Source organism: Lepisma saccharinum, chromosome 5 (assembly GCF_977018435.1).
Source record: "Lepisma saccharinum chromosome 5, izLepSacc3.1, whole genome shotgun sequence".
Classification (NCBI taxonomy): Eukaryota; Metazoa; Arthropoda; class Insecta; order Zygentoma; family Lepismatidae; genus Lepisma; species Lepisma saccharinum.
Window position 1 is genome coordinate 5,498,780 of NC_139233.1, and position 23,689 is coordinate 5,522,468.

General features: G+C 37.6%; 1 protein-coding gene across 4 annotated transcripts in view; it reads left to right on the plus strand.

Moving 5' to 3' along the window:
- The window catches only part of LOC145987627 (serine/threonine-protein phosphatase 4 regulatory subunit 1-like), a 286,327-nt gene extending 268,130 nt beyond the window's left edge, over nt 1-18,197 (plus strand). For all 4 annotated transcript variants that reach the window (XM_083122043.1, XM_083122045.1, XM_083122044.1 and 1 more), the window contains 10 exons: nt 326-496; nt 2,228-2,514; nt 3,497-4,190; nt 6,237-6,495; nt 7,782-8,218; nt 8,917-9,078; nt 11,364-11,585; nt 12,366-12,636; nt 15,339-15,484; nt 17,361-18,197. In XM_083122043.1, coding sequence (XP_082978169.1) covers nt 326-496; nt 2,228-2,514; nt 3,497-4,190; nt 6,237-6,495; nt 7,782-8,218; nt 8,917-9,078; nt 11,364-11,585; nt 12,366-12,636; nt 15,339-15,484; nt 17,361-17,375 — 2,664 coding nt within the window. In that variant the 3' untranslated portion in view covers nt 17,376-18,197. The remainder of the gene's footprint in view (nt 1-325; nt 497-2,227; nt 2,515-3,496; nt 4,191-6,236; nt 6,496-7,781; nt 8,219-8,916; nt 9,079-11,363; nt 11,586-12,365; nt 12,637-15,338; nt 15,485-17,360) is intronic.
- The last annotated feature ends 5,492 nt before the right edge of the window (nt 18,198-23,689 follow it).

A 23,689-nucleotide genomic window follows, 5' to 3' on the forward strand; every position in this document is an offset into this window, starting at 1 on the left:
TGTTTTAGCCTGCCGTAAGTGTATTTCCTCAGATATCTAGAAATAATTCTAAACTTTTTTAATTGAATAAGACTGTGAATGTTGAGAAATGTTTAAAAACTTGTTTTGTTTTGATTAACATAGTATTTATTTGCATGTTATATCATTTGCATGTTATATCATTATACGGTGGCCTGAAAGAGTCTGGAACTTTGGTTCTGCAAAATGAGTGGGAAGGCAGGATGCCAATTGTCCTTGGGCTAGCCACAGGCAGGTTCGTGTTATATTAAGTTACGAATCTTTTAAGTACATGCATTAAAAGTATGTTTGTATTCTTCTCCCATAGTTAATGAGCAAGATGGCACCACTTGTGGGGCGGGACACCACAGAGCGGCTCTTCCTGGAACGCTTCGCAGCACTGTGTATGGATCCTGTGTTCTACGTGAGGAAAGTGTGTGCTGCCAATTTTGGTGACCTTTGCGCTGTGGTGGGAACGGAAGCAACTGAGAAAGTGCTGGTGAGTTTTGTCTAGTGTCCAGTTTCATAAATAAGGTGTTGAACAAATACACTTTTTTTGACAATCCAAGGCTCTAAAGTCCTTATTAGTTGAACTCTGCAGAGAAGTACAAGTATCAATTCCAACATGCCATAAAGGTGGGAGGCAAAGGTAGGGAGGGGCCCATGCATTTACGATCTTGGTCCTTTTTTAAGTGATCGACACCATGCTCGAGCTGTCTTTACCTCCTCAGGAACTCATTTATTAGACCCTGAACGAACGTGACATACTTTTTGCAGGGACAAGTTTTGAAAAATTCTCCCATCCTAGGAACCGAACCCAGGTGTCCCGTGTAGCAGCACAAGCCCTATTGACTAGATCATCATGTGTCCGTCGGTTGGGTACTTAGTATTTTAAATGTAGTGTTTTGCCTATTTTTGAATATTGGGGGTCTGATAACAAAAAGTGGGAAAGAAAACCAAATAATTCAGGTCCCTTGTTATTGGTAAATTAATTTTATATCTGCTCTTGTAGAATATCATGTCAGTACAGTGATATACAAAGGTTCAAAAATTCATTTCCTTATTACTACTTCGATTTCATTTTGCTCATTGCATTCTGCACATTTATTCAGAATTTATATTAGATTTATTGCATTCATATAATCAGTTGTTTTGTCCTGATTGTGTATAGTAATACCTAGCTAAATTAATATGATGGCTAATGTGAGTATGCATCTTTGTGGAAAATATACATCTCGACTGCATGCTATTTCATTTATTGGTTCCAAGTATTTGTGCATATCACCTTTAGTGATAATGTTTATATTTGTCTGTGGTTGCAGTGTTGTGGACATAGCAGCACCACTAACAATACATGTTTAAAAAAATTCCAAATTCTGAGAAATTACATCTCCTTAGAGTTCATTTTAGAGCATTGACATGAATCACAGTGTGGTTTGCTTTCTCTGTTGTCTAGATATTCACAATAGTTTTGTTTCTACGTAAGCTATTTTCCATCACAGATATCTAGACAACTGTGAAAGCAAGCCACAAATCATGTGAATGACCTAGAAAGAATTATCAGCAGATATGGTTTTTTAGAATTTGGAATATCATGGCAGTTTTTCAAAAGGGGAGGAATTTGAAGGGAAAAAAAAAGGTGGCGTCTACCAAAAGTCCAGCAGAGCCTTGAACAATACTGATTCCAAAATAGCAGAGTCACTCCAATTTGTAAAAATGGAATAGAATGTAACTCACCACGTAATTACCCCACAGTTTTCATTGTTATTTTAGCCTATCTACTTTCTGCCTTGAGAATGCATCTTTCTTGCAAGCACTAACTTTCTATTTTATATTTCTCTTTATAACATGGCTGCTAGGGATCCCGGGTTCAATCCCAGCCTGGCCATAAGTGCTCTTTGTAATTTTGTAAGTGTCCCTCCATCATATCACCCATTTTCTGGCTGAAAAGCAATGGTAAATAACAAAATTCAAATCAAACCGACAAATTTTGCTGAAGGAAAACAAGGCTGTGTCCTAATACCTTCTCTTGCAACTTACTTCAGTCAAGAAAATTCATGTAAACATGTCACGGTGAGTGACCAAAGCGTTCCTCCTTTGGTATAACTTTTCTATATTTACAGGAAAGTTGCACCAAAGAGAGATTATTGTTTTGATACACAAATCAAAGTTCACAAAATGGTATATATAGGTCTGGATGTGCAACTTATGCCCTCAAATCTATTTCCAGCTTCCCAGGTTCTTTGCCCTGTGTGAAGATGACATATGGGGAGTGAGAAAAGTATGCGCTGAAGTTTTTATGTCCGTGTCCTGTGCCTGCAGCCTCCAAACTCGAAAGCAAGCTCTGGCTCCAGTTTTTGTCAATCTCCTGGGCGATTCATCACGATGGGTTCGAATGGCAGCTTTCCAAACATTGGGACCCTTCATATCCACATTTGCCGATCCAAGCATTACTGGACTCGCTTACAATAATCAGGGGGAATTAGTGCTTATTAACCCACACGGAGTGGAGATAAGGTATGTTTTGCAGTATATTTCAATTTGTATGTTAAATATTTATTATTTTCCAGCTTAGTCTGTATTAATGCAAAGGAAGTAATAACAAAATTTATTTTTCTTTGTGGTAATTAACATTTGCAATACCCAATGTTTGAACACCCTCACAAGAGTTATATCAAGAATGATTGCCAATGAAAACAAATAATCCGTTATGAACGATAAATAATTAACAAAATTCCAATTCACAATAAATGCTCAAAAGCTTCTACATTTTTGTATTATTGCGTACTAATTACTGTGGGATCTAGCAATGTTTAATCATCCATCTTTAATGTCACAGTCATTTATATTTGTGAACTGATCCATAAAATGGCAGTTTCACATGTGTATACATGTTTAAAAAATCATAGAATGTAACTATTTGTTTTATTTTGGATTGAATGGCTAGGGTTTTGAGTGTTAATAGTTGACATTCCATCTTGGTATGGGTGCAATTAGATGTAGATTGAAACAGAAGGGTAATTTAGTCGAGAAATCAACTTTCATGGAGTCCCTATGACCCCAACAATACACAATACAATACAGTTTATTAGCAAAAGAGTAGTGTTGCCAAGTATTCCTAAGTATGCCCTTGGTTTTAGCAACATGTCATGGAATGTAAGTACTTGAATTTGCATACCGCAAAAGGACCAGCCTTTGTTGTAATTTAAACTGCTTAAATTCGAAACCTCCCAAGGTGTAGGAATAGTTCCCATGCACCTGGTTCCTTCTCCAGGGGTATTTTAAGTCTCCCATCCCCCTTTTTTTTTTTTGAGAAGGGGTGGTATTTTATCTCATTTCCATTACCTACTGTGGTTTGAACATACAAGAAAGTGGCGAGTTGTGAACAGGGTCAAATTTTAGCTGACTCCTAATGTAAATTATAAGACATCAGTACATACTAAATACTGTTTTTAACTTTTGTTTTGACATTGATTTTGTGTTATTTTTCCCTCTCTAGACTAAACTGTAACTGTAATGATATGGCGGGAGGCGAGGATTCATTTTCCATGTACCTAGATTCACTGGACACAAAATGTGTGTCGAAACGAAATAGTCAAGCATCTGTGATAAACAAAGAATTTGATAATGCAAATACACCGGGAAGTGACGAGGATGAAGGTCTTGACTCGAATAGTGAAGTACCTGAAGATATAAAGCAATGTGTAAATAGTGAGGACAGTTATAATAGTAATGAAATGGATGCCTATAGGACAGAAGAAGATGGTGATAAAATTGAACAAATTAACGAATGTCAGGATGTAGTGATGGACTCAATTGTCAAAGAAAGTGCGGAGGATGCAATGGAGAAGGAAGTTCAATTGAAGCCTGCCAGCGTATCGTCGGTAGTAGACACCATGTACAGAGAAACCACCGATTCTCAGTTAAGTGTGACTGAATCCCAGGGCCGCGTACACATTCACGTTGACAACGAAAACCGATTCAACACATTCCAGTATTGGAGAGTTCCGATACCGGACATAGAACTTGACATCGATATTGTGGAAGGGAAGCCGACCAGCATTCACGTGAAGGCAAAGGTTCACGACGAGAAAAGCAGGAAGACTTATGCATCGGAGTTGAATGTGAACATGGACATCACTCCCGTTACAGAAGATAATGTTGTTTCCGCATCGGGAGCAGCCAGTATAGAGGTAAGGAAGTAATTTTGTTATTCAATATTTACATTAATAGTAATGTCTTACTCAAAAATTTCTGAAGTTAGCACAGCATGCTACAGTATGAGGGGTCCTGGGTTTGAATCCCAGCTTTGCCATGGAATTTCTTCAAGTCTCCTTTCATCATATTATCGTGTTTGTCCAACTCACAGTTGGCTAAAAGTTGCAGAAAAGCCATGCTAAATAACAAAAACCTAATCAATTAAAAATTGGACCTATTTTAAAGAAAAATGGATTTGTACTAAAATGAAAAATCATTCATTATTGTTTTTAGAGACATGCATGCTTCATTTTCTTTACGATATTGTAATGTTTGTTTGCAAGGAGTCGCAGAATTTGCAATTTATTTCTCAACACAACTTTTATTTTCTCAGTTGTTACGAGAGTTGTGCAAAATCGTGAAACTTACATAAATTCTGAATAATTAAGAGAATTATAATAATTATTAGGGGCATGCATATTTCGTTTTTGACACACAAAAAAACTAAATTGGAAAAAACACATTGTAGTGTTAATTTTTCATTTTTGAAAGGTGTGAGATGCATTTTGTGACCATGTTTTGTCACGAAATAATGCGAAATGAACTGCAAAAAACGAAATTAACTCTTAAACACGAAATTCAGGGTTTATTCACAGACCCGACACCTTCTGAGGTCTGAATTATCCTGAGACTTATGAAATACCTGGAAAATTTATTAATTCTGCTGTTAATATTGGAGAACAAAAATTGACTCCTTTACACAGAAATAAACTTAATACTCGGATAACTACATAGTGCTATTAGAAGTGAAATGTTAATTCTGTGGAATAAGTGGTTTTTAAATCAAATTTAGGATTATATTCACAATTTTAAAACCAAAATTTCTTTTCATATACCACTTTTCATCCAATTTTTCACTGCTATAACACTGATATTTTATTTTATTTACTGCTTTTGAACCTGAAATTGGCTCAGTTTTTGTACTGAAATTTTGTTTTTTATTTACCCAAATTATGTGCCTCTAATAATTATGCATGCATATATGATTGAAAATTGATTCTTTATGAGTGTGTTACATTTAACACATTTTTATGCAGCAATTTTGATCTTTAGAATATTTTTTTTCTCTCCTACCTCAATCTACTGGATTGCCAGTTTTGCCAACCTCTTAATACTTACACAGGTGAAAATGTGCCAAAGCAAAAGTGGAGAAAGAACTTAATATGTCACTTTTATTTACATAATTTGATAATACGTGAAGGGATTAAGAGCTCTTTCATTGTGAATATTCGTCTGAAGAATAACATGTTAGAGGGTGGAAAGGTTATAGTTTTTATGTATATTTTTATACCATAAAAGTTTGCCTTGGTCGGCATTTTAATGTTTTCTTAGCTCTTTCATCTTTGGCATTAAAGTACCAAAGTAGGTTTAAAAAATGGCTTCTAAATAGGTGCCTTTAAATTAGTAAAGCATAGAAACCATTTTACATAGTTCACCTTCAAAATGTTCATAATTTAATTTGATATAATTATTTAATCACAAAATCAATTTCTCCCCACATTGTATTTCCATAATAATGAAAATAGTGCATTTTATATAATTTCTGGGTCATTTAGACAAAGTGTTGTGTGGCATTTTTCCACAGTCCACAAAAGAAACTGCTGGTATTTGGTATTGGTGATAAAAATTGAGCTTCATGCTATATCTAAATTGGTATTGACTGAGCCTAATATTTATTACGTGGCATGTTCTTGATTAAAGAAACTAATCAATTGTTACCATAGTGGTTGTAATAAGAGTGGTCCACCCAGAGAGTGGTGGGAGGTGGAAAATACATTGTTTGCTGTGTGTAATTTAAATGGGATGGAATATTTCATACACAAAATTTTCTAACTTGAAGGAATATAACAGAAAACCAAGTATATGCCAACAATTACTTGTCCATCATCAAGAAACAATTTCATAATATGCAGAGGATTAATTATATGATTTTGATATTATTTGTTTTACCTTATTGTAACACTATCTGCATATCATTTCAGGATGAATTGGATGATCTTTATGAAGAATTGAGAACAATAATGATTTCGAAAAAGAATCAAGCTAAAACTGATGATGAAAAGGAGGAGAAGGAAGAAGTTCAATCTGTGAAAATGTGCCAGCAAGCCAGCCAAGCTCAGATATGCACTGCCAGCGTCGCTATGGTGACCGACAATGAGAAATCCGGAGTCGAAAGTACAAAAGTGTTGAACTCAAGCCTGCACGAGGCAGTGATGACCATCAAACCAGGTGAAGTTACAGGTATGCAAGGATAGTGTTATTGTTAATAATAACATGAATACAAATACAGTAAAAATTTAAAAATTAAAGTTTGAAGGGGATGAATCTCTTTGGTGACAAGGTCTTAAGAATTTATTTAAAGATCTCGTCATTTGCCACCCATCTCGTGTGTGTATTATTTTATGTGCACATTTAAGTGTAAATTGCTCACGTAAACATGTTGGATTTGAACAGATTAATTGCTACTTTATTGGTGTTGTCAAGTGATCTGATGCATCTGTGACCCTTCTGAAATCTGGGATGCATGTTATAGCGGCTGAATTCTATATGCTCTCCCCCTAAATAATACGCCATCAGAGATCTTGTCAGGATAAAGTTTCTGGAATTGGCCCTTTTCCATGAAGGGTAATTTATATTATGCATGCATACTTCGCTTATTGTATTTGAATTGTATATTGTCCTGAGTTTTTATGCTTCAGCATGCTTCAGATGACATCTCTTCTTAAGATTAGCAATGCAATCTGATTATATCATACTAAGATTCATTCTGACAAGTGTAATGCCAGTTGTTATAATGAATCTGACGGCTCCTAGCATCAAAATGAAGCCTCAAACCATCCGACAATACCTGTACCCTGTGCATTACAACATGCATTGTAGATGAGTTGGTGTGATCAGCACCATGCTCTGGCATATTTTGATTAGAGACTGCAGGAGCTCCATTGATGCTTCAAGGGGAGACTGAAAATACATAGCTTATATCACCCAGGAATTATTCCTGGGTCTTCTGCATGAAAAAAGTTGTAAGTCCAATTTTATGTACAGATAGGTGCCTCCAAGGGGGATGAAACTTGGGCACACCTCTGTTACATGGTGACAGTGCTAACACCATCAGGGATGCCTGTGTGGCAATTTGATCCTACTGACCAGTGTAATGTTCATTTTTCATGTTTTTAAATGTGTGAGGTATGTTTCATTAGCAAGTTTTCTTCTGAAATGATGGAAAATGAACTGCAAGATAAAGACGTAAACAAGAATCTACATATTTGAGAAGCAAAAATGGACTTCTTTACATAGGAATAAATTTAATACTCTCACAACTGCATAAATGTTCTATTAGAAGGGAAATGTTTGTGTAATAAGTGTACTTTTGAAATCAAATTTAGGGTTTTATTCACAACTTTAACACTGAAATATTATTTTATATCCTGCTTTTGATCCCAAAATCTTGATGTTTTATTCACCATTATTATGTGGCCCTAGTTATTTTTATTGAAAATGTTGATAGTGTCTTTTCTAATTTGCAGATATCCAGAGAACAGAAGTGAATTTGTACAGTCCTGACAGTGACGATATGTCATGGATGTCTGATAGAGAGAGGAGGGAGTTTGAGAAGGACGAGTGGGTTAAACGTCAGGCCAAACCATGGACCAGAAAATCTAAACCTTCCCCACCCACTGAGCCACCTCCGCCTCCCATGTCTTCCCCCTCGGTGTCCCAGTCGTTTGCATCCGAACTCTCGTCCAATCGCAATTCCTTCTCAGCATACTCCAACCAGGACATTGTGCCGCAGTTGCTCATCGACCACTTTGTCTCCATGACTGACCCCTCTCAGGCCCAAATAGTCGACAATGAAATAGCTCATCATTGTGCCTTCAGTCTGCCAGCCGTAGCGTTGACTTTGGGGAGGAAGAATTGGCCCCTCCTGAGGGAGACATACGAGGCGTTGGCATCAGATATGCAGGTATGTTTGCATCTTTAGTCATGTTGAATATTTTGCCACTCTCCACATGTTTTACTGGATTCTTAGATGCAGCCATTACACAAAGTAGAAAAGAAAAATCCATGGTACTTCACAATGTAGAATGCTTATTATTGAAAAAATGCTAACTTTTGTGGAACATGTTCAAAAAACTTGTAATGTTGTTTACATACACCCTGTCCGTTATCTATGGAGCAAGGCCGTGCATAGCAGCAGACAAGGGGAGGAGGGAATCGAGTGCCCAGAGCGAAGCAGTACACATTGCTGCAAAGGGTGGTAACTGCTGTCGCTTTCCCCCCATTCCACACAATCCCATTACCTCCCACATGTTTATTTGTGGAGCTGTGTCATGTCACTACTTGCGCATAGACTTGTTTTGTTCACTTGCTCCAGAGATATGGGGGACAGAGTATAGATTTTTTTTAACCTATTGCTACCATGTAATTTCCGGTCTTGTTTTTTTCTAAAATTGTAATCAGCATATTTTTTTTTTATTTGCAGATATGTTATTATAAATACAGGTTTATTTAATTGATACAGTTTTAAAATATTTTGATAAATAGCAAGATGTAACACACATGCTTCTTAATATCGTTTGCAACACCTTACTTCTGTTCTCTACAATAATCTCTGATTGTAACTAAAAAATTAACTTTGTGCACCTTTTGTTGTTCTTACAGTGGAAAGTTAGGAGAACGCTGGCATCAAGTGTACATGAACTGGCTGTGATTCTTGGAGAAGATATTGCTACCGAAGATTTGGTACCTATATTTAATGGCTTTATTAAAGACCTGGATGAGGTCAGAATAGGTGTTCTAAAGCACTTAGCAGATTTTCTTAAGGTAAATACATTTTAATGTAGTACTTAATGTTTATTGTGCTTATTTTTCTATTGCTTCCACTCCCTTCATGGCATGCCATACCATATACAGTGTTCGATTACCTTATTCACGCGTGTATAATGCTATAATGCGCACCCTGGTTTTTGATGGGGAAGAGTGACAAACAATTACCAGGCTGTCCCAGAAGTCCTGCACCATACAAGGGGGAAAATGAAACACAGAATATCAGAAACAAGGACAGCAAAGTAACGAGGTGGCAGGTTTAGAATTGAAAAACTCGTGACAGGCAGAATTTACATCATATGAAATGAAGTGCCGAGCACATAGGAAATGTGAGAGAGAGCGAGACAAACCGTAATCCGGTGGTGCAATGTCCAGACTATAGGCGGGATGAGGTAAAAACTCAAACGCGTCAAGCTCAGCTAGGATGTTGGTCACTCTTCGAGACCGGTGACTCTGAACATTGTCAATTTGCAGTGGTAACCTCTCCCTCCTCGTTAATGCCGGGTATCTCTCGTTCAGAATGGCATACACTCCACGTAATTGCTCAGAACACAGTTCACCTGTTACAGCACAATCTTCTGGAATAAAGTCATAATGGACAATCCCGTCAATATTCCACGACACACTCAGCATGAGCTTTTCCCAAATCTGTCCTGTTTCACATGGGCGATGGCCTCCTGTCCTCTTTTCACCCACTGTTTATGTGTATCAGTTTCTTTCAGATACGCCCACTTCTCGTCTCTTGTCACAATTCTCCAAAAACTAAGATCATGCAGGTTTTGTAGCAATGTCTGGCAACTTTGCGCTGGATCTGCACCTCTGTCAGCTCTTGCGGACTTTGTCGGGACTGTTTATTGGTGTAATCCATGTCATTAAAGCGACAGTTTACTATCGATTTGGATGCCCCAACCACTCTTACTAACCCACGTGTGGTGGATTGTGGTGTAGCATTCACAGCACCCTGCAGAGACTCGTTAATGTCCATCGGAGGTCGTCCCGTGCGGGGTTTGTCCGTGAGGCATAGATCACCTGAAGCGAATTTTTTAAACCAACTGGAAGCTGTCAATCGATTCACCACTTCTTCGTTCTCCACACAACAAATTTCCTCCACTGCAGCTTTTGCTGTCGGTCCTTTTTTGAAAATGTTGCACTGCACGAAGTGAAATTTGATCCTCACTCATCGTGCCCACTTTAACCTCATTGGACCCCTCGCTACACATGCAGTGCGTGCCTTCACTTGATCCAACGAACCTGTCCTCTATGCTTGCCAACAGCCTTTCACCGATGGTGCCACTACCCTCACAAACTTCACCTTGTGGAGCTCGGTGTGCTGATGGTACAGGACTTCTGGGACAGCCTGGTATATCTCTTATATAATGCACAGTACAATCCAGTTTCAAGAAATGGCTTTCTTAGTTGTATGTCGTAAAGCTGTTGCTATGCCGATCAACAGTGAATGACATCATACCTATTCAGTGAGTCACCTGTTGCTATGTGGACCAAGAGGAGAATATCCTCTTGTGTCAACAATGTCACCAACCCGTCCCTCCACTGTGTTGAGCATCCCAAAGCTTTCACTCTTTAACCACCTTATTTATTCTGTAATAGTAGAAAGCGAGATCAAAATTACATTATGGATTTGCAGTGCTCAGGAAGTTATTTTCTATTATTTCTCGCCAACAAATACTGCTGATACACATCCCATGTGATGCGATATGCACGCTCGAATTCTGCCAGAATGGCACTGCTTTTCTTGTTGTCACAGAACATTACATTACAAAGTGAAAAATCGTGGGAAATGGCCCTCAAACTTTTATACGTGGTTTTCTTCGTTCCTTCTTTACTTTTTCTAAAAAAAAACTTCAAAATATATACTTTATCCATGACTTAACGTAACATTTATACAAGGCACATTCATTTTATAACACTGCTATGTTGTGACTATCAAGATTGTATGTATAGTGTGGGAAAATGTAAAAACTCAAAATCGGGGTTCCACTGTACTTATTTATTAGTATGTGAAATTATGATAAATTGTTCTGGAAAGTTATTTGAAAGTGCCTTGAAGTTGTAAAATTTGGTTTTTAAAAATTGAAAGTGAATCCTGCCTGGAGACGGCCGAAATATAATTTTGGAATGGGAACAACTCATAAGTCCTTTTCCTTATTAGTGCACGCATGACTATTGGTTGAAAGTAAAATCTGGTAACTGTTTTATTTTATCATATATACGATACCAACCTAAGTAATGCGATAGATCTAAAATGCTAATTTCTGTTGCAGTTACTGCGACCACCCGAGAGGCAGTCGTATCTTCCAAGATTCTCTGAATTCCTCCAGACGGACAATGAATGGAATTGGAGGTTTCGGGAGGAACTGGCAGAGCAGCTGCTTCAAGTCCTTCCGCTCTTCAGTCCTTCAGATAGTCGCACCCACCTGGCACCTCTTGCTGTCGCACTCTTGATAGACAAAGTTGCTGCTGTTAGACAAATGGCTCTCCTTCTAGTAAGTACAAAGTTTCTATCTGTTCAAATATTGTGCTGTAAAGGTAAAATGGGTAAAGTTCTCCGTGCACTTTGCACCATGCCATGAGGCATATATAGGGGGATGTGGGGGTATGACCCCACACATTCTTCGGTCTCTTGCCATTTTGGTAGTGATCAGCACCATGCTTCAGCCCCCCCTCCTCCCTCCCAGGAATAAACAAATTAATAAATACACAGGAATAGGAATAAACATACGTGTGTTGTTAGAAGTGAAATATTTATTTTGTGCAGTAAGTGTAGTTTTTAAACCAAATTTAGGGTTTTGTTCACCATTTTATATAAAACTTTTGATCCCAAAATGTGCCCCTTTTTTTCACCATAAATATGTGGCCCTAATCACCAGTATTGATTCTTAAGTGTTCTCAGCTCAGCCCAATTATGTGCTTAATCTGTCCAGTCTTTTGAATCTATACACCATAATGAACTGATTTCATAGGATTATAAAGGACTTTGTGGTGTCTGCTAACAAATGAAAAGACCTTGGCCATTACGACATAGCCTGAATACATAAGAAGCGTACGGATGCTATGTTGAGTGACGTTAGCTCTTAAAAGGTCAAAAGCCTTTCCGATAAGTCCGAGTGTGACTGTTCATTTGTCTCCAGGCAAGCTTTGAGGCTTGCTCCAGAAAAGATGCCTATAGGAACAGTTGAAGGCAAGGCTGAGCATGCTCTTATGTTTCTTGATTGTAAATTGTATTTCTCAGCCACTGTTGAGTAAAGTTTTTTCTTCTTTCTCAGGTAACGCAACTGATCAAGCACTTGTCAGGGGATCCGAACCTTGTGCGAGGCTTCCTTGCAGAGTTGGCTGAACAGTTTGCCCACAGTCCACGTTGGAATCACCGGCAGACGTTTGCACTGCTCTGTTCTCAAGTGATATCTGAACAGGCTCTGCCCGAAGCACATTTTGCCAGGGATGTTCTTCCACATTTGCTGGATCTCAGCTGGGACAGAGTTCCAAACGTCCGCCTTGCTGTTGCAAGAGTGATATCACAAAAGATTATGCCTCAAGGTAAGCTTATGACTAGAGGAAATTGTGCAGTTACTATAGACACGCGTATTTTTTTATCTAAAAAACAAAATGTGAAATAACTCGCTGTTATGTTGATTTTTTGTGTATTTGAAATGTGTGAGGTGCATTTTCCTACCATGTTTTGTTGCAAAATGAACTGCAAATGTGAAAATTAGAATTTATTTACCAATATGAAAAACCTCAAAATATATATTACCAGTAATGTCAACATTATAGAAGAATAGGTTTTATCAAGTTCTCACCGATTGACTGTCTCCAGAAATATTGTGTAGGTAAAATTTTGTTTTTCCATGTTGCTGATTTTGTTTAATTAACTTTGAAATACACAGGTTACATCATCTGTAAGTAGCACATCACTACTTCACTTACTCCAAATTCATGGTAGTAACATGGAAAAATGATTTTTTTTAAAAAAAAAATAGATCATGTGCATTTTTATATTCATGCATGCATCCAGTCTAGCCTGCAGAAACAGTTACAAAATACAAAACAGCTGCTGTGAAATTTTGTTTTACCCCAACCATTGTCAGTGCAACCAGCCAGGAATTTTCAATTTATACCTTTTATACTTCTTACTTACCGTGATGACTGGAACTAAATATCCCTGCAACATCCCTGCTTAAATAAAGACCATTCTATTCTATTTTGATAACCCTTTACTGCCTTTCTCAGTTTCGTGATTTTTAACTTAAGGGGGTGAGCAGGATATATGAGGGATTCGGAGCACAACCTAACTCTATGGAAGACAGTTTTGAGAAAATGGCACATTTAGAGAACTTAGTCCCATGTTTAGCTGTTTGAGCGCAAACATAGTGATGCCTCTATTAGCAAGAATTTGAAACTCTGTAGATACTTACTTCTAGCACTGAAATGTTCTCCACGGAAAGTGTAGTTACGCCACTTGTGTTCTTAACCCCTCATATATATCCCAGCAAAACTGCAGCAATTAACATGCCATTACTTCAAAACTACACAATGTTACAGTTCTGTCTTTTTGTTCATTTGTTACAATACACTCAAGTTACAAAACAATGTATTCATTGTGTCAATTATTAGGCACATCCAGAAAGTAAGTTTCCCTGGGGTCATGCACAAAAATGAAACGTTATTTCATTCAATGATTTATTGCCACAGATACAGCACTTGACCAGTTACTTGTCATCATAATTCCCGCCGGAATTCAGGCACTTGTCATAGTGTGGGACCAACTTCTGTATACCTGCGTCGTAGAAGTCTGCCGCCTGGGCGCCGAACCACTGTGTGACAGCCATCTGAACCTCTTCGTCACTAACTGTTGACCGGACAGGAACTTTTTCAGGTGCAAGAACAGGTGGTAATCACTGGGAGCGAGATCCGGGCTGTAAGATGGATGATCGAACACCTCCCAACCGATCCTGTCCAGAAGGGCTGCAGTGCGCCTAGCCATATGCGGCTTTGCATTGTCGTGCAGCAAGATCACCCCGGCACTGAGCTTGCCCTGTCGCTTATTCTGAATAGCTCGTCGCATTGTCCTCAGTGTTTCACAGTAACAGTTAGCGTTCAGTCTCACCTCTGGGCAGAAACTCAATGAGCAGAATGCCTTGTCTATCCCAGAACACCATGCACATCACTTTTCGCGCCGACACAGTCTGTTTCAACGTAGTCCTGCATGGAGATCACTGTGATGCCAATGCATGGACTGCTGCTTGCTTTCTGGGGTGCTGTATGCAATCCAAGTTTCATCCCATGTGATGATTCGGTTGAGAAAATCATCATCATGGTAATGCTGCAGAAATGTCAGTGCCGTGCTCATGCATTTTCCTTTGTTTTAATGCATCAGTTGTTTCGACCTCCACCGGGCATACAATTTCCGGAACAAAAGGCATTTCTGCACCTGCACCACAATCTTGTCCATAACGACCGATGGCCACCCACTGCGCTCGTCATCATGCACATTTTGCCGGCCTTCAGTAAATGTCCTGCACCATCTGCTTGCTCATGACGTCTGGCCCATACACCTGGTACAGCTGACGATGAATTTCGATCAGCTGTATGTTTTGTGCATTCAAGAACTTGATCACCGAACAAACCTCGCACGTGGCAGGAGATGGAATAATAGCCGCCATGTTTCATCATCCCGACGCTACTGAGGACTTTCGGGAGGCATGTTCCAAGACATTCACTAGCCAGGGCACGTGCTTCTTACACATGGCCTGCCACCTGTGGACGAGTGGGAAACTTACTTTCTGGATGCGACATTAACAAGTGGAGTCTTAAAAATCCTTTGTTTCCATCTGAGTATTGTGGAAAAGATCTTACAAAATATGCTATAACTCCTCAACCACTGCTTTTTGCTGATATTTTTCACTTTTACATGTAACAATGAGAACAAAAAAAACACTTTAACATTATGCTACAATTTGGGGTAGAGTGTGAAATGCCAAATTATCAAAATTACAGCTTTTGAAAATGTTGTGCAATTTCAGTTTTTATTTTCAAAATTGGGGAACTGGTTAATTTTGACTTTGTAGCCCAAATATGCAAGCAATTTAATTTATTGTTCGTCACTATTGTGTTTGGAAAGTAGTTCTTGCGGAGCTATTCAATACAAGAACTCAGTGGAATGTAGTAGCATAGCTGAAACTGAGTATAGTATTAACATTTACAATTAATCTGAACAACTTAATACTTTTTCCTTGCAGACTACTACACAAGCGAACTAAGCCCTCACCATGAAGTGCTAGTTGAGACTTTGAATAGACTGCATAGTGACAGAGATAGAGATGTACGCTTTTTTGCATCATACTGTCCAAAAAATGAATATACTATAGTTACACCATCAGAAATGGTAAGTGCCACCTGTTTATTCATTTGGTCAGTTTTGAATTATCAAGGTTCCTTGGCAAGCCTTTGTGTATGCATACTTGTGTGTGTGTGTGTGAGAGAGAGAGAGAGGGGGGGGTTGGTGGGGGAGAATGCAGTAGTATGCAAATAACATCCATATTGCTGGAATGTCACATATTGATTTTTGTATTTGTAAGCAGTCATCTGTATCCCTTAAACAATAAAGGCTAGGGACAAGAAGATTGTAATGACTGTGCACTGTAGTAAATTTAACCCCTTCCCCCTCCAAACCCAAAATCGTACAGAGCATCGATATCAAAATAAAGGGATTGTATCAAGGCTCTCAAATGTTTCATAGTAGCAAAGTATTGGGACCATGTTTGGCTCCTTAATGTTGCTGATGGACAATATGCCAAAAAATAATAATGAACTTTTGCTGCAGTGAAGTAGATCACACAGGAAGCTTTAATAAAAAAAATAGACTTCGCTACATAACAAGACTAGAGGTACAAAAGATGAAAGAATATGGGTGAATAAAACTGACATTTGGCAGAACAGGGAACTTACATTTCTGAAGTAGTTGCCAACTGAAAATCTTTCAAGTGTAGTCTGTAGTTATTTTGCAAATTACATCTGCTTTGTTGTGCATGGTTATTTCTGTTTGTCAACACAATGAACTCCTGCCAAATTTTTAGTGGTCTGGGCTGGCTTTTGGTGCAGTTCCTGGTGATCCTAAAACACCATTTTGTGTTTAACACCACCACTCATCAGAGTTCCTAACAAATGAAAAAAGGTAAAGGTAAAAAAAAAAAAAAAAAAAGGTAAAGTGCTCCCCTGTGCATAGCACCATGCCATGAAGGCGTATAGGGGGTGTGGGGGTAACGCCCCACACTTTCTTGATCCAGTCGTGAGTGGGGGTGATGTGATCAGCATCACGCCCCTGACCGCCTTTACCCCCCAGGGTTTCCCCAAGGTACCCATGTTATTCGATGCTGGGTGGGCGCCGGGGCCGCTTCCATCGTTAGAAAAGTTCCCGGATTTGAACCGGCCGGGGATCGAACCCGGAACCTTTAGCATGGTAGTCAGACGCGTTACCGACTGAGCCACCGCGGCCATATAACAAATGAAGTCTTGTATATTGTAGTTTTCTTTTTGCTTCAACATGAAGTTGTGTATCCTTCATTTGTGGTTATTTTTGTCTTTTTTGTAAAGCCCAATAAGTTAAAATTCTATGCACAAATTTCTTGACTTAATTTTTCATTTATATTAGGGTTAAGTAGAAACTAGTACTCACTTTATCCACGAAACTGTTTTCATAGTTCAATGCTCGAACAATAAAAGCATGCCAAGCAACAGTACAACAAGTTCCAACGAGGATGGTGGCAGTGGCCACCAAAATTAATAGAACATAGAAAATACTTTCGTGGATAAAGTGAGCACTAGTTTATCTGTATTTATCTACCACGTGCCTCATTTCCCAATCATGAATATACTAGGGATGTTACACATTAATCGGTATTCTATCGGCCAATCTGGTATTTCTGTAAATATCTTGCAATTTAGGACAATACTTTGCAATTTTGTTAAAAATTTTATGTATGTAAACTCCATTCTTTATTTTTTTTAAGTAAATGTCTAAATATGCAGCTTCTTTGCATTGCAAAAATTTAGTTCATCTGGTAACATATATCCAGATCAATGAAATATTTGGAATATTATATTGGATTGGTAGAATATCGGTTATTGGTATCAATAAGTTTTATATCAGTAATTTATTATCAACCAAAATTTCATATTGATCCATCGCTAATTTATACTTATGTCTTTTTAAGTGAATAAATCTGCAAAACCTGATGTAATATTGGAAATTTTTATTTCAGGCACCATGTGTGTGATGTTCGTGAAGTATAGTTGACATTCAATGCTACATAACTACTTAATATTGCCACAGTCAATTGAGTGACCTCATCATGCTCAGATCATCGTTAGAATCGGAGCAGAATCGACACATTGGTACTAAGAGTTCCTCACTCCAACAATGAAAAAGAAAGATTTAGTTATTGTTACATAATAAGTTACAAAATTTTGCATATTGTTTATTGCAATTCATTAGCTCAATAGCTGTACAATTATTTGATACCAAAGTATTGAAAATTGCTGGTCAAATGTAAAGTCTTCAATCAAAGAGTTGGTGATTATGTCTGTAAAGTGTAAAAGCTACATATTTTGAATTTTCCTGTAATTAAGTTGTTGGTCATATGAAAGAAATTGTTAAATATTACTGAATAACATGGATTACTACAATTGTTGTCAAATGGTATTGAAGTAATTTTATATGTAAGTAGCAAGTATTATTTATCAAAGTTTCCTTTTGACATGTTACTTACGGGCATTTTTAGTGTTATATTTATTACGATGTGAATTAATGAAGTGTTTTCAAAAGTGTTGAGACCAGAAAATACAACAGAACTCAGCATATTTTTTTTTTTTTTATGATTTATTTTACAGTGCCATTTCATTGTAACTTTTCTTACAAATGTTTTTGAAATAAAGTTCACATTCCAGACGTAAGTTGTGTGCGCATATGCATGCAAGACAAGAACAAAATATTGTACAACAGCCTATGAGAGCTCTTTTACAAATTTTCAGTCTCCCTTTTCAATGAACTTCAACAATGTGCACATGACAAAGCACAATAAAAGAGAGAACCTACCTTACATCGCCAGTTTCTCATTTACCTCTATATCTCTATAGAAGAAGGATCTTTTTATTATGTCAACCTTTATGGACATTTGAAGTACATGCTTTTCAAACTTGTGCTGTCATGGACACTTCTGGGTTGTAGCGATCCCACACTCTTTCAACGGAATAGTTTCAACCCAGAAGTGTCCATGACACTACAACATACAAAAAAATCGTAACCAGAGAACTGTTTGCCCTAGAGAGAAAAAAATTGTTAGTTTTATCCCAAAAAAAATTGTATTTACCTTGCCCCTGTAGCCACCACAATAGACCAAAATATTGAAAAAAATGCAGTGGTACACTCCTACAACCATGCAAAGTTGCATTGAGAATAGACTGATTCTCCTTGAGAAGGGGGGGGGGGGGTTGTTAACAACAATGTGTAAGTAAAGCAGTGTTGCCAGTGTATGGAAAAAATCAGAAATTGCTTCTAGCATCATCCCTATGGATATTCGATAGACCAAATTTGCAGGGAAGCATAACAAAATATCACTGTTTCCAGTTTTGGAAAAAACAAAGGACAAGATGCAAAATTTTAGAAAACCATATTTTTTTGAAAATTTGACTTCTCACTGGACCCATAATTGCTGCACATTGTGAACATGTTCTTTTGTTTTCATTATGACGTATAAAATATATTAACAAAAAGCAGTAGTTGAAGAGTAAATGGCCCATCTATAAAATCCTTATAACATGTTCTTGGGGGAAAAAAACAGTGCACTCAGTTTTTTTTACAATAATAACAATATATTGTTTTATGATTAAAGTACATTCTATCTTCATATGTATAAAAGTGAACAAAAGAGACATCTCCAATATCATGTGTAGTTTTGAAGAAATGACACTGTAATTGCTTCCATGTGGAGGTGGTAAGGACAGTTATCCTAGCCATCCTGAGAGAGTTGGATATTGTAAGATAACTAGAGGCACACATTTTTGGTAAACGAAAAAGCAAAATTTCGGTACAAAAACAGTCTATTTCGGGTTCAAAAGCGGTAAATAAAATAAAATTTCGGTGTTATAGCGGTGAATAATCACATCAAAAGTGCTATATAAAATGACATTTTGGTTTCAAAATTGTGAATATAATCCTAAATTTGATTTAAAAACTGCACTTATTACACAAAATAAACTTATCCCTTCTAATAGCACATTTATGTAGTTACCAGAGTATTAAGTTTATTCCTGTGTAAAGGAGTCCATTTTTGCGTCTCAAATATTTACAGCAGAATTAATCAATTTTCCATGCATTGCATAACTCACAGGATACTTCAGACTTCAGAAAGTGTCATGTCTCTATATAAACGGTAAATTTCGTGTTTAAGAGTCAATCTCTCATTTTGCAGTTCATTTCGCATTATTTCGTGACGAAATAGGGTAGAAAAATGCACCTCAGACCTTTCAGAAACATGAAAAATGAACATTACAGCATGTTATTTCATATTTCGTGTTTTCGTCAAAAACGAAATTTGCATACCTCTAACGATAACTACCTTGGACTGTAAAGCTAAATATTTTGATGAGCCATTACCCATGTACAATCTTACAGATTCCCAACAATACCAATGCTTGAAAAATTGTGACAAGTTATTGAAAACCTAGACATAACTTAGCAGGGACAAGGAAATACTTGCTCCCAAAATTTTCAGGTTTATGAAAATTCACAAGTTAATGGTACTTACTTTTGTTAACCTCTTGGAACCTGAGAGCAAAGTAATGAATAATTTTTATGATTTTGCAAATGTAACAGTTTTTCATGAAAATAGTTCTGGATGATATTTTTATGGGCTTGAAAACCTTTTGTTCACAGCTCCAGTTAGTCCATATTTGATTTGTGGACTTAGCCTAATGGTTGGAGCTTACCAATCTTAGTTTAATTCCTGACAAAGACTGTGTGCTGTGTGTGTTACTAGTATCAGTTATGCTCACGAAGCAAGATTCTTCACCGATCAGGTTTTTTATCTTGCTACAGAGGTTCTCATGTTAGAGTCCTGTTTTGGGGTTGGACATTCTTTGCAAGTGTTAATCAATTTCATCTTATCACTAATCTGTCAGGCTAAGAGGAAAGATACTGCAAGTGAAAAGAATACCAATTTGGATCCCTTGAAAATATTTGGTGCGAAGTTGTATTATTGGAAAAACAAAATCATGATTTACCAAGTGTATTGTTTATCATGTGGCAATAAGAGCAACTGAATTTTCCTATTTGATTCCTAACCAGTCAATTTACACTATATGTTTACAACAAACTGGGTATGAAGTCATGAACTTTCTATCCTATTGATGACCAATGTCATCCCCTTGTAATCGTGGGGTCCTGTGTTCAATACCCGCTGTATGCACATTCGAGTGTTTCAGATCTCGCTTAAAACTGTAGGTCCAGTTCTGATTATCATGTGTGCGTAAAGTGAACTTAGATTTTTTTTATTTTTTTTGCTAGTTTCTCAATTGTTCTATCGATGGCCATCTGTGAGCATGGTGATCATGTTACATCGCAAAGAACAAAAAATATATTAGAACAATGTAAAATGAAATCCATCAATAATATTAATTTTCAGATTGACAAAGAAAAATTTGTAGCACAAATATTCTAATCAGAACCAGATCTATTTGAAATTGAAATGTGCCACCACTGAAAATAGACTCTTCAGACCTTGATTACAGGTTGATAATGTTGATACTAATAGTGCTTATGCACACCAAAATCTGTATGGCTATACCAGTTTTGCCCCCCCCCCCCCCTCTCCCTGCATGATTGATTAATGGGTCCCTGTAAACATTAAATTTCATACTTTTTTTTCTGTAGTTTACAATTAACTAGAATTTAACACCATTGATATGCAAGAATGATTGAATTATATTTTATGGGGAAGACTAACAATTTCGCACCAGTTGTGCATTTATTTCAATATTGTCAAAATGGGCACTGCTAGCAAAAAAAAAAAAAAAAAAAAAAAAACTACGAGAGAGTATGAATTTCTTTGCATATTCCATAAACATAATTCATTTCTCCTTGCTTCCTACGACCATCCTGGCAGTGTTGTCAAACCATAGAAGCTAAATTTCACCGTAAGTGGAGCTAAAGTTTACTTTCAAGGAGGTAGATTAATGAAGGCTGGATATAGTCTCTCCTAGGGTAATTTTAGGGGTGGGGGTGCTGGTATTACCGTTAACTTCCTTACCAAAAGTTGGTCTATGTTGGTCGGAGCCAGTGATGGCATCATAGTTGGTCAGGGTGCAGGTGCCTCAGTTCACAGCCAGATCTGGATAAAAGCGATAACTTGGCAACAGTGCTCCCCAGCTGCCACAGAGAACCACCTTGGAGAAATTGTCCCTCATCCCCTTAAGTCTTTATACTGTGACATTGTACTGGTTATGTAGATCATTTTGCAAAATATTGTGCTAGTTTTTAAAATTCTATTATTATTATTTTGTCCAAGATCTTTGACATTCAACAAGCAAATGGGAACCCCTTGATTAATTAATGATTTATTCGACTAGCGTTATGAATATTTCATAAAAATTTTCAATTGAGGGAATTTTGTGTGAGCTTTACATTATGTAACAGAAGTTTCCTATTGACTATGGTATGAAACCTACAGTTTAATGATTCATACACTGACAAGTTTCGTAGGGTGAAGAAGAAGACTACCAACTTTTGTTTCTAACAGTTTGCTAATTGAAGCCTGGTTTTAGTGCTACGAGCCATCAAAAAATGACATTGTAGATCCTGAAAGTATGCAGTCCCATGGATAGCCTTGTGGTTGCCAGTGGCATTTTTTTTTCTGTCGAAGATTCTAAAGGTGATGAAATGCTATGAAAACAATACCATGCCAGCAACACCAATGCATTCATCACTGTGCACATACGTGTTCCATTATTTGATGTGTTTGCACAAAAAAATGCGAGATATTTACAATCCGCAGGGTGCATTGTCTATTTCTATCATGCTTCATATTTTGCCACTTTCCAACTGAGAAGTACCTGTCGGTGGCAACTTCGAACCTGTCGCATGGTTGCTTCCATAAGAGGATAGACAATGGCATTTTCATAGCATCAAATTGAGCAAAAGAAAAAAGACAAAATTTGTTTTGTTCGCTTTATGCTTAGGCTAGTAGGGAGTGGATAGTTTAAAGTGGAATCTGAACCACACTGCAGGTATTTTGTGCCTCCACCAGGTACACAAGAACATAAAATTAAAATTTCTATATTTTGTGGCTTGGCAACATGTCCACTGCAGAAGAAAAGATGGCATTATACTGCAGCGTAGCCAGATAATAGAAGAAGGTAGCAGCAGGTGTTCGACAAAAAGTTTCTTTCATCAGTGTTGAACTATTTGTTGTGTGGAAATGAATGGGTAGGTATAAGTAGAGATAAGTGGCAATCGAGTCCAAGGTTTATGGCAGCATGCATGACTTATATATAGAGAGCCTTTCCTAACATTTCAGAAGATATATGTTGGTTAGTGGCATCTCATGGTCTGGCTCTCTGGGTGTGCACTTCAGTCTATCGTCCAGGAGTGTTATACCACCCCTGTGAAATACTCGCACCCGTTGAAGCTTAATATATTGGCAACCCAACGTTTGATCACTTTTCACTGAAAATCGGGCTATGACAGAGTTGTACGTATTTCATGATTTTTTTAACACTGATTTTATTACAAATTTCAAATATTTCTGAAATTATCCAATCACGAGATGAGCGATGTTATTGTGCAGTATGTAATTCAGCATTCGATAACCTGACAATCACTCAAAACATAGAAATACTATTGTCAATTTGCAAAATACTTTGTAAAAACTTTCTGCCCTACTCTTGCCATCAAAATTTCCCTTTCATAAAAAAAATCCCTCAATTTGCGATGTATGGGTTGCATTGATTCCATCACATGATCTCCAATGGAATGGGTTTGCAACACTGCATTTACTCGCACACACATCGCTTCCTTGACAGCCTTCCTATATGATGCAACCTCCCCTCACACAGCACTCAAGCCAAAAGACCCAGTCAACGTCCTCGACGTGACTGCTGCAACATCGTCATAGGGAGTGAAACTACCATTGTGTTCAAGCCCCGATCGCAGCCTGGTCTATGCGGGTTGATATCACTGATCGCAGGCTTCTCCACCATCTCTCTTTGTGGAGCAGCGTGGGAACACTTTTATGTTTCGAAGGAGATAAGAGTTCAATAAATAGGTATAATGATAATGATTTGCATTATAGATTTCTTTGGTTGTGCACGTGCGAATAGGCAGAAGCTGCTACTGGTTGGTGGATAATTGATACTCTTGGTTCTGAGTTTTTGGTGGATGAGCGACGATTGCTGATTCTGAGCTTCTCGCAGACAAAAAAACTGAAGAAGGCTTCTTTTGGAATAGCTGTAAACGCCATTATCTCAGCTACTTGAATAGCCATGATATTATCTCCTCTCCGATAGGATGTAACATCATCACCTTGGAGAACCGGGT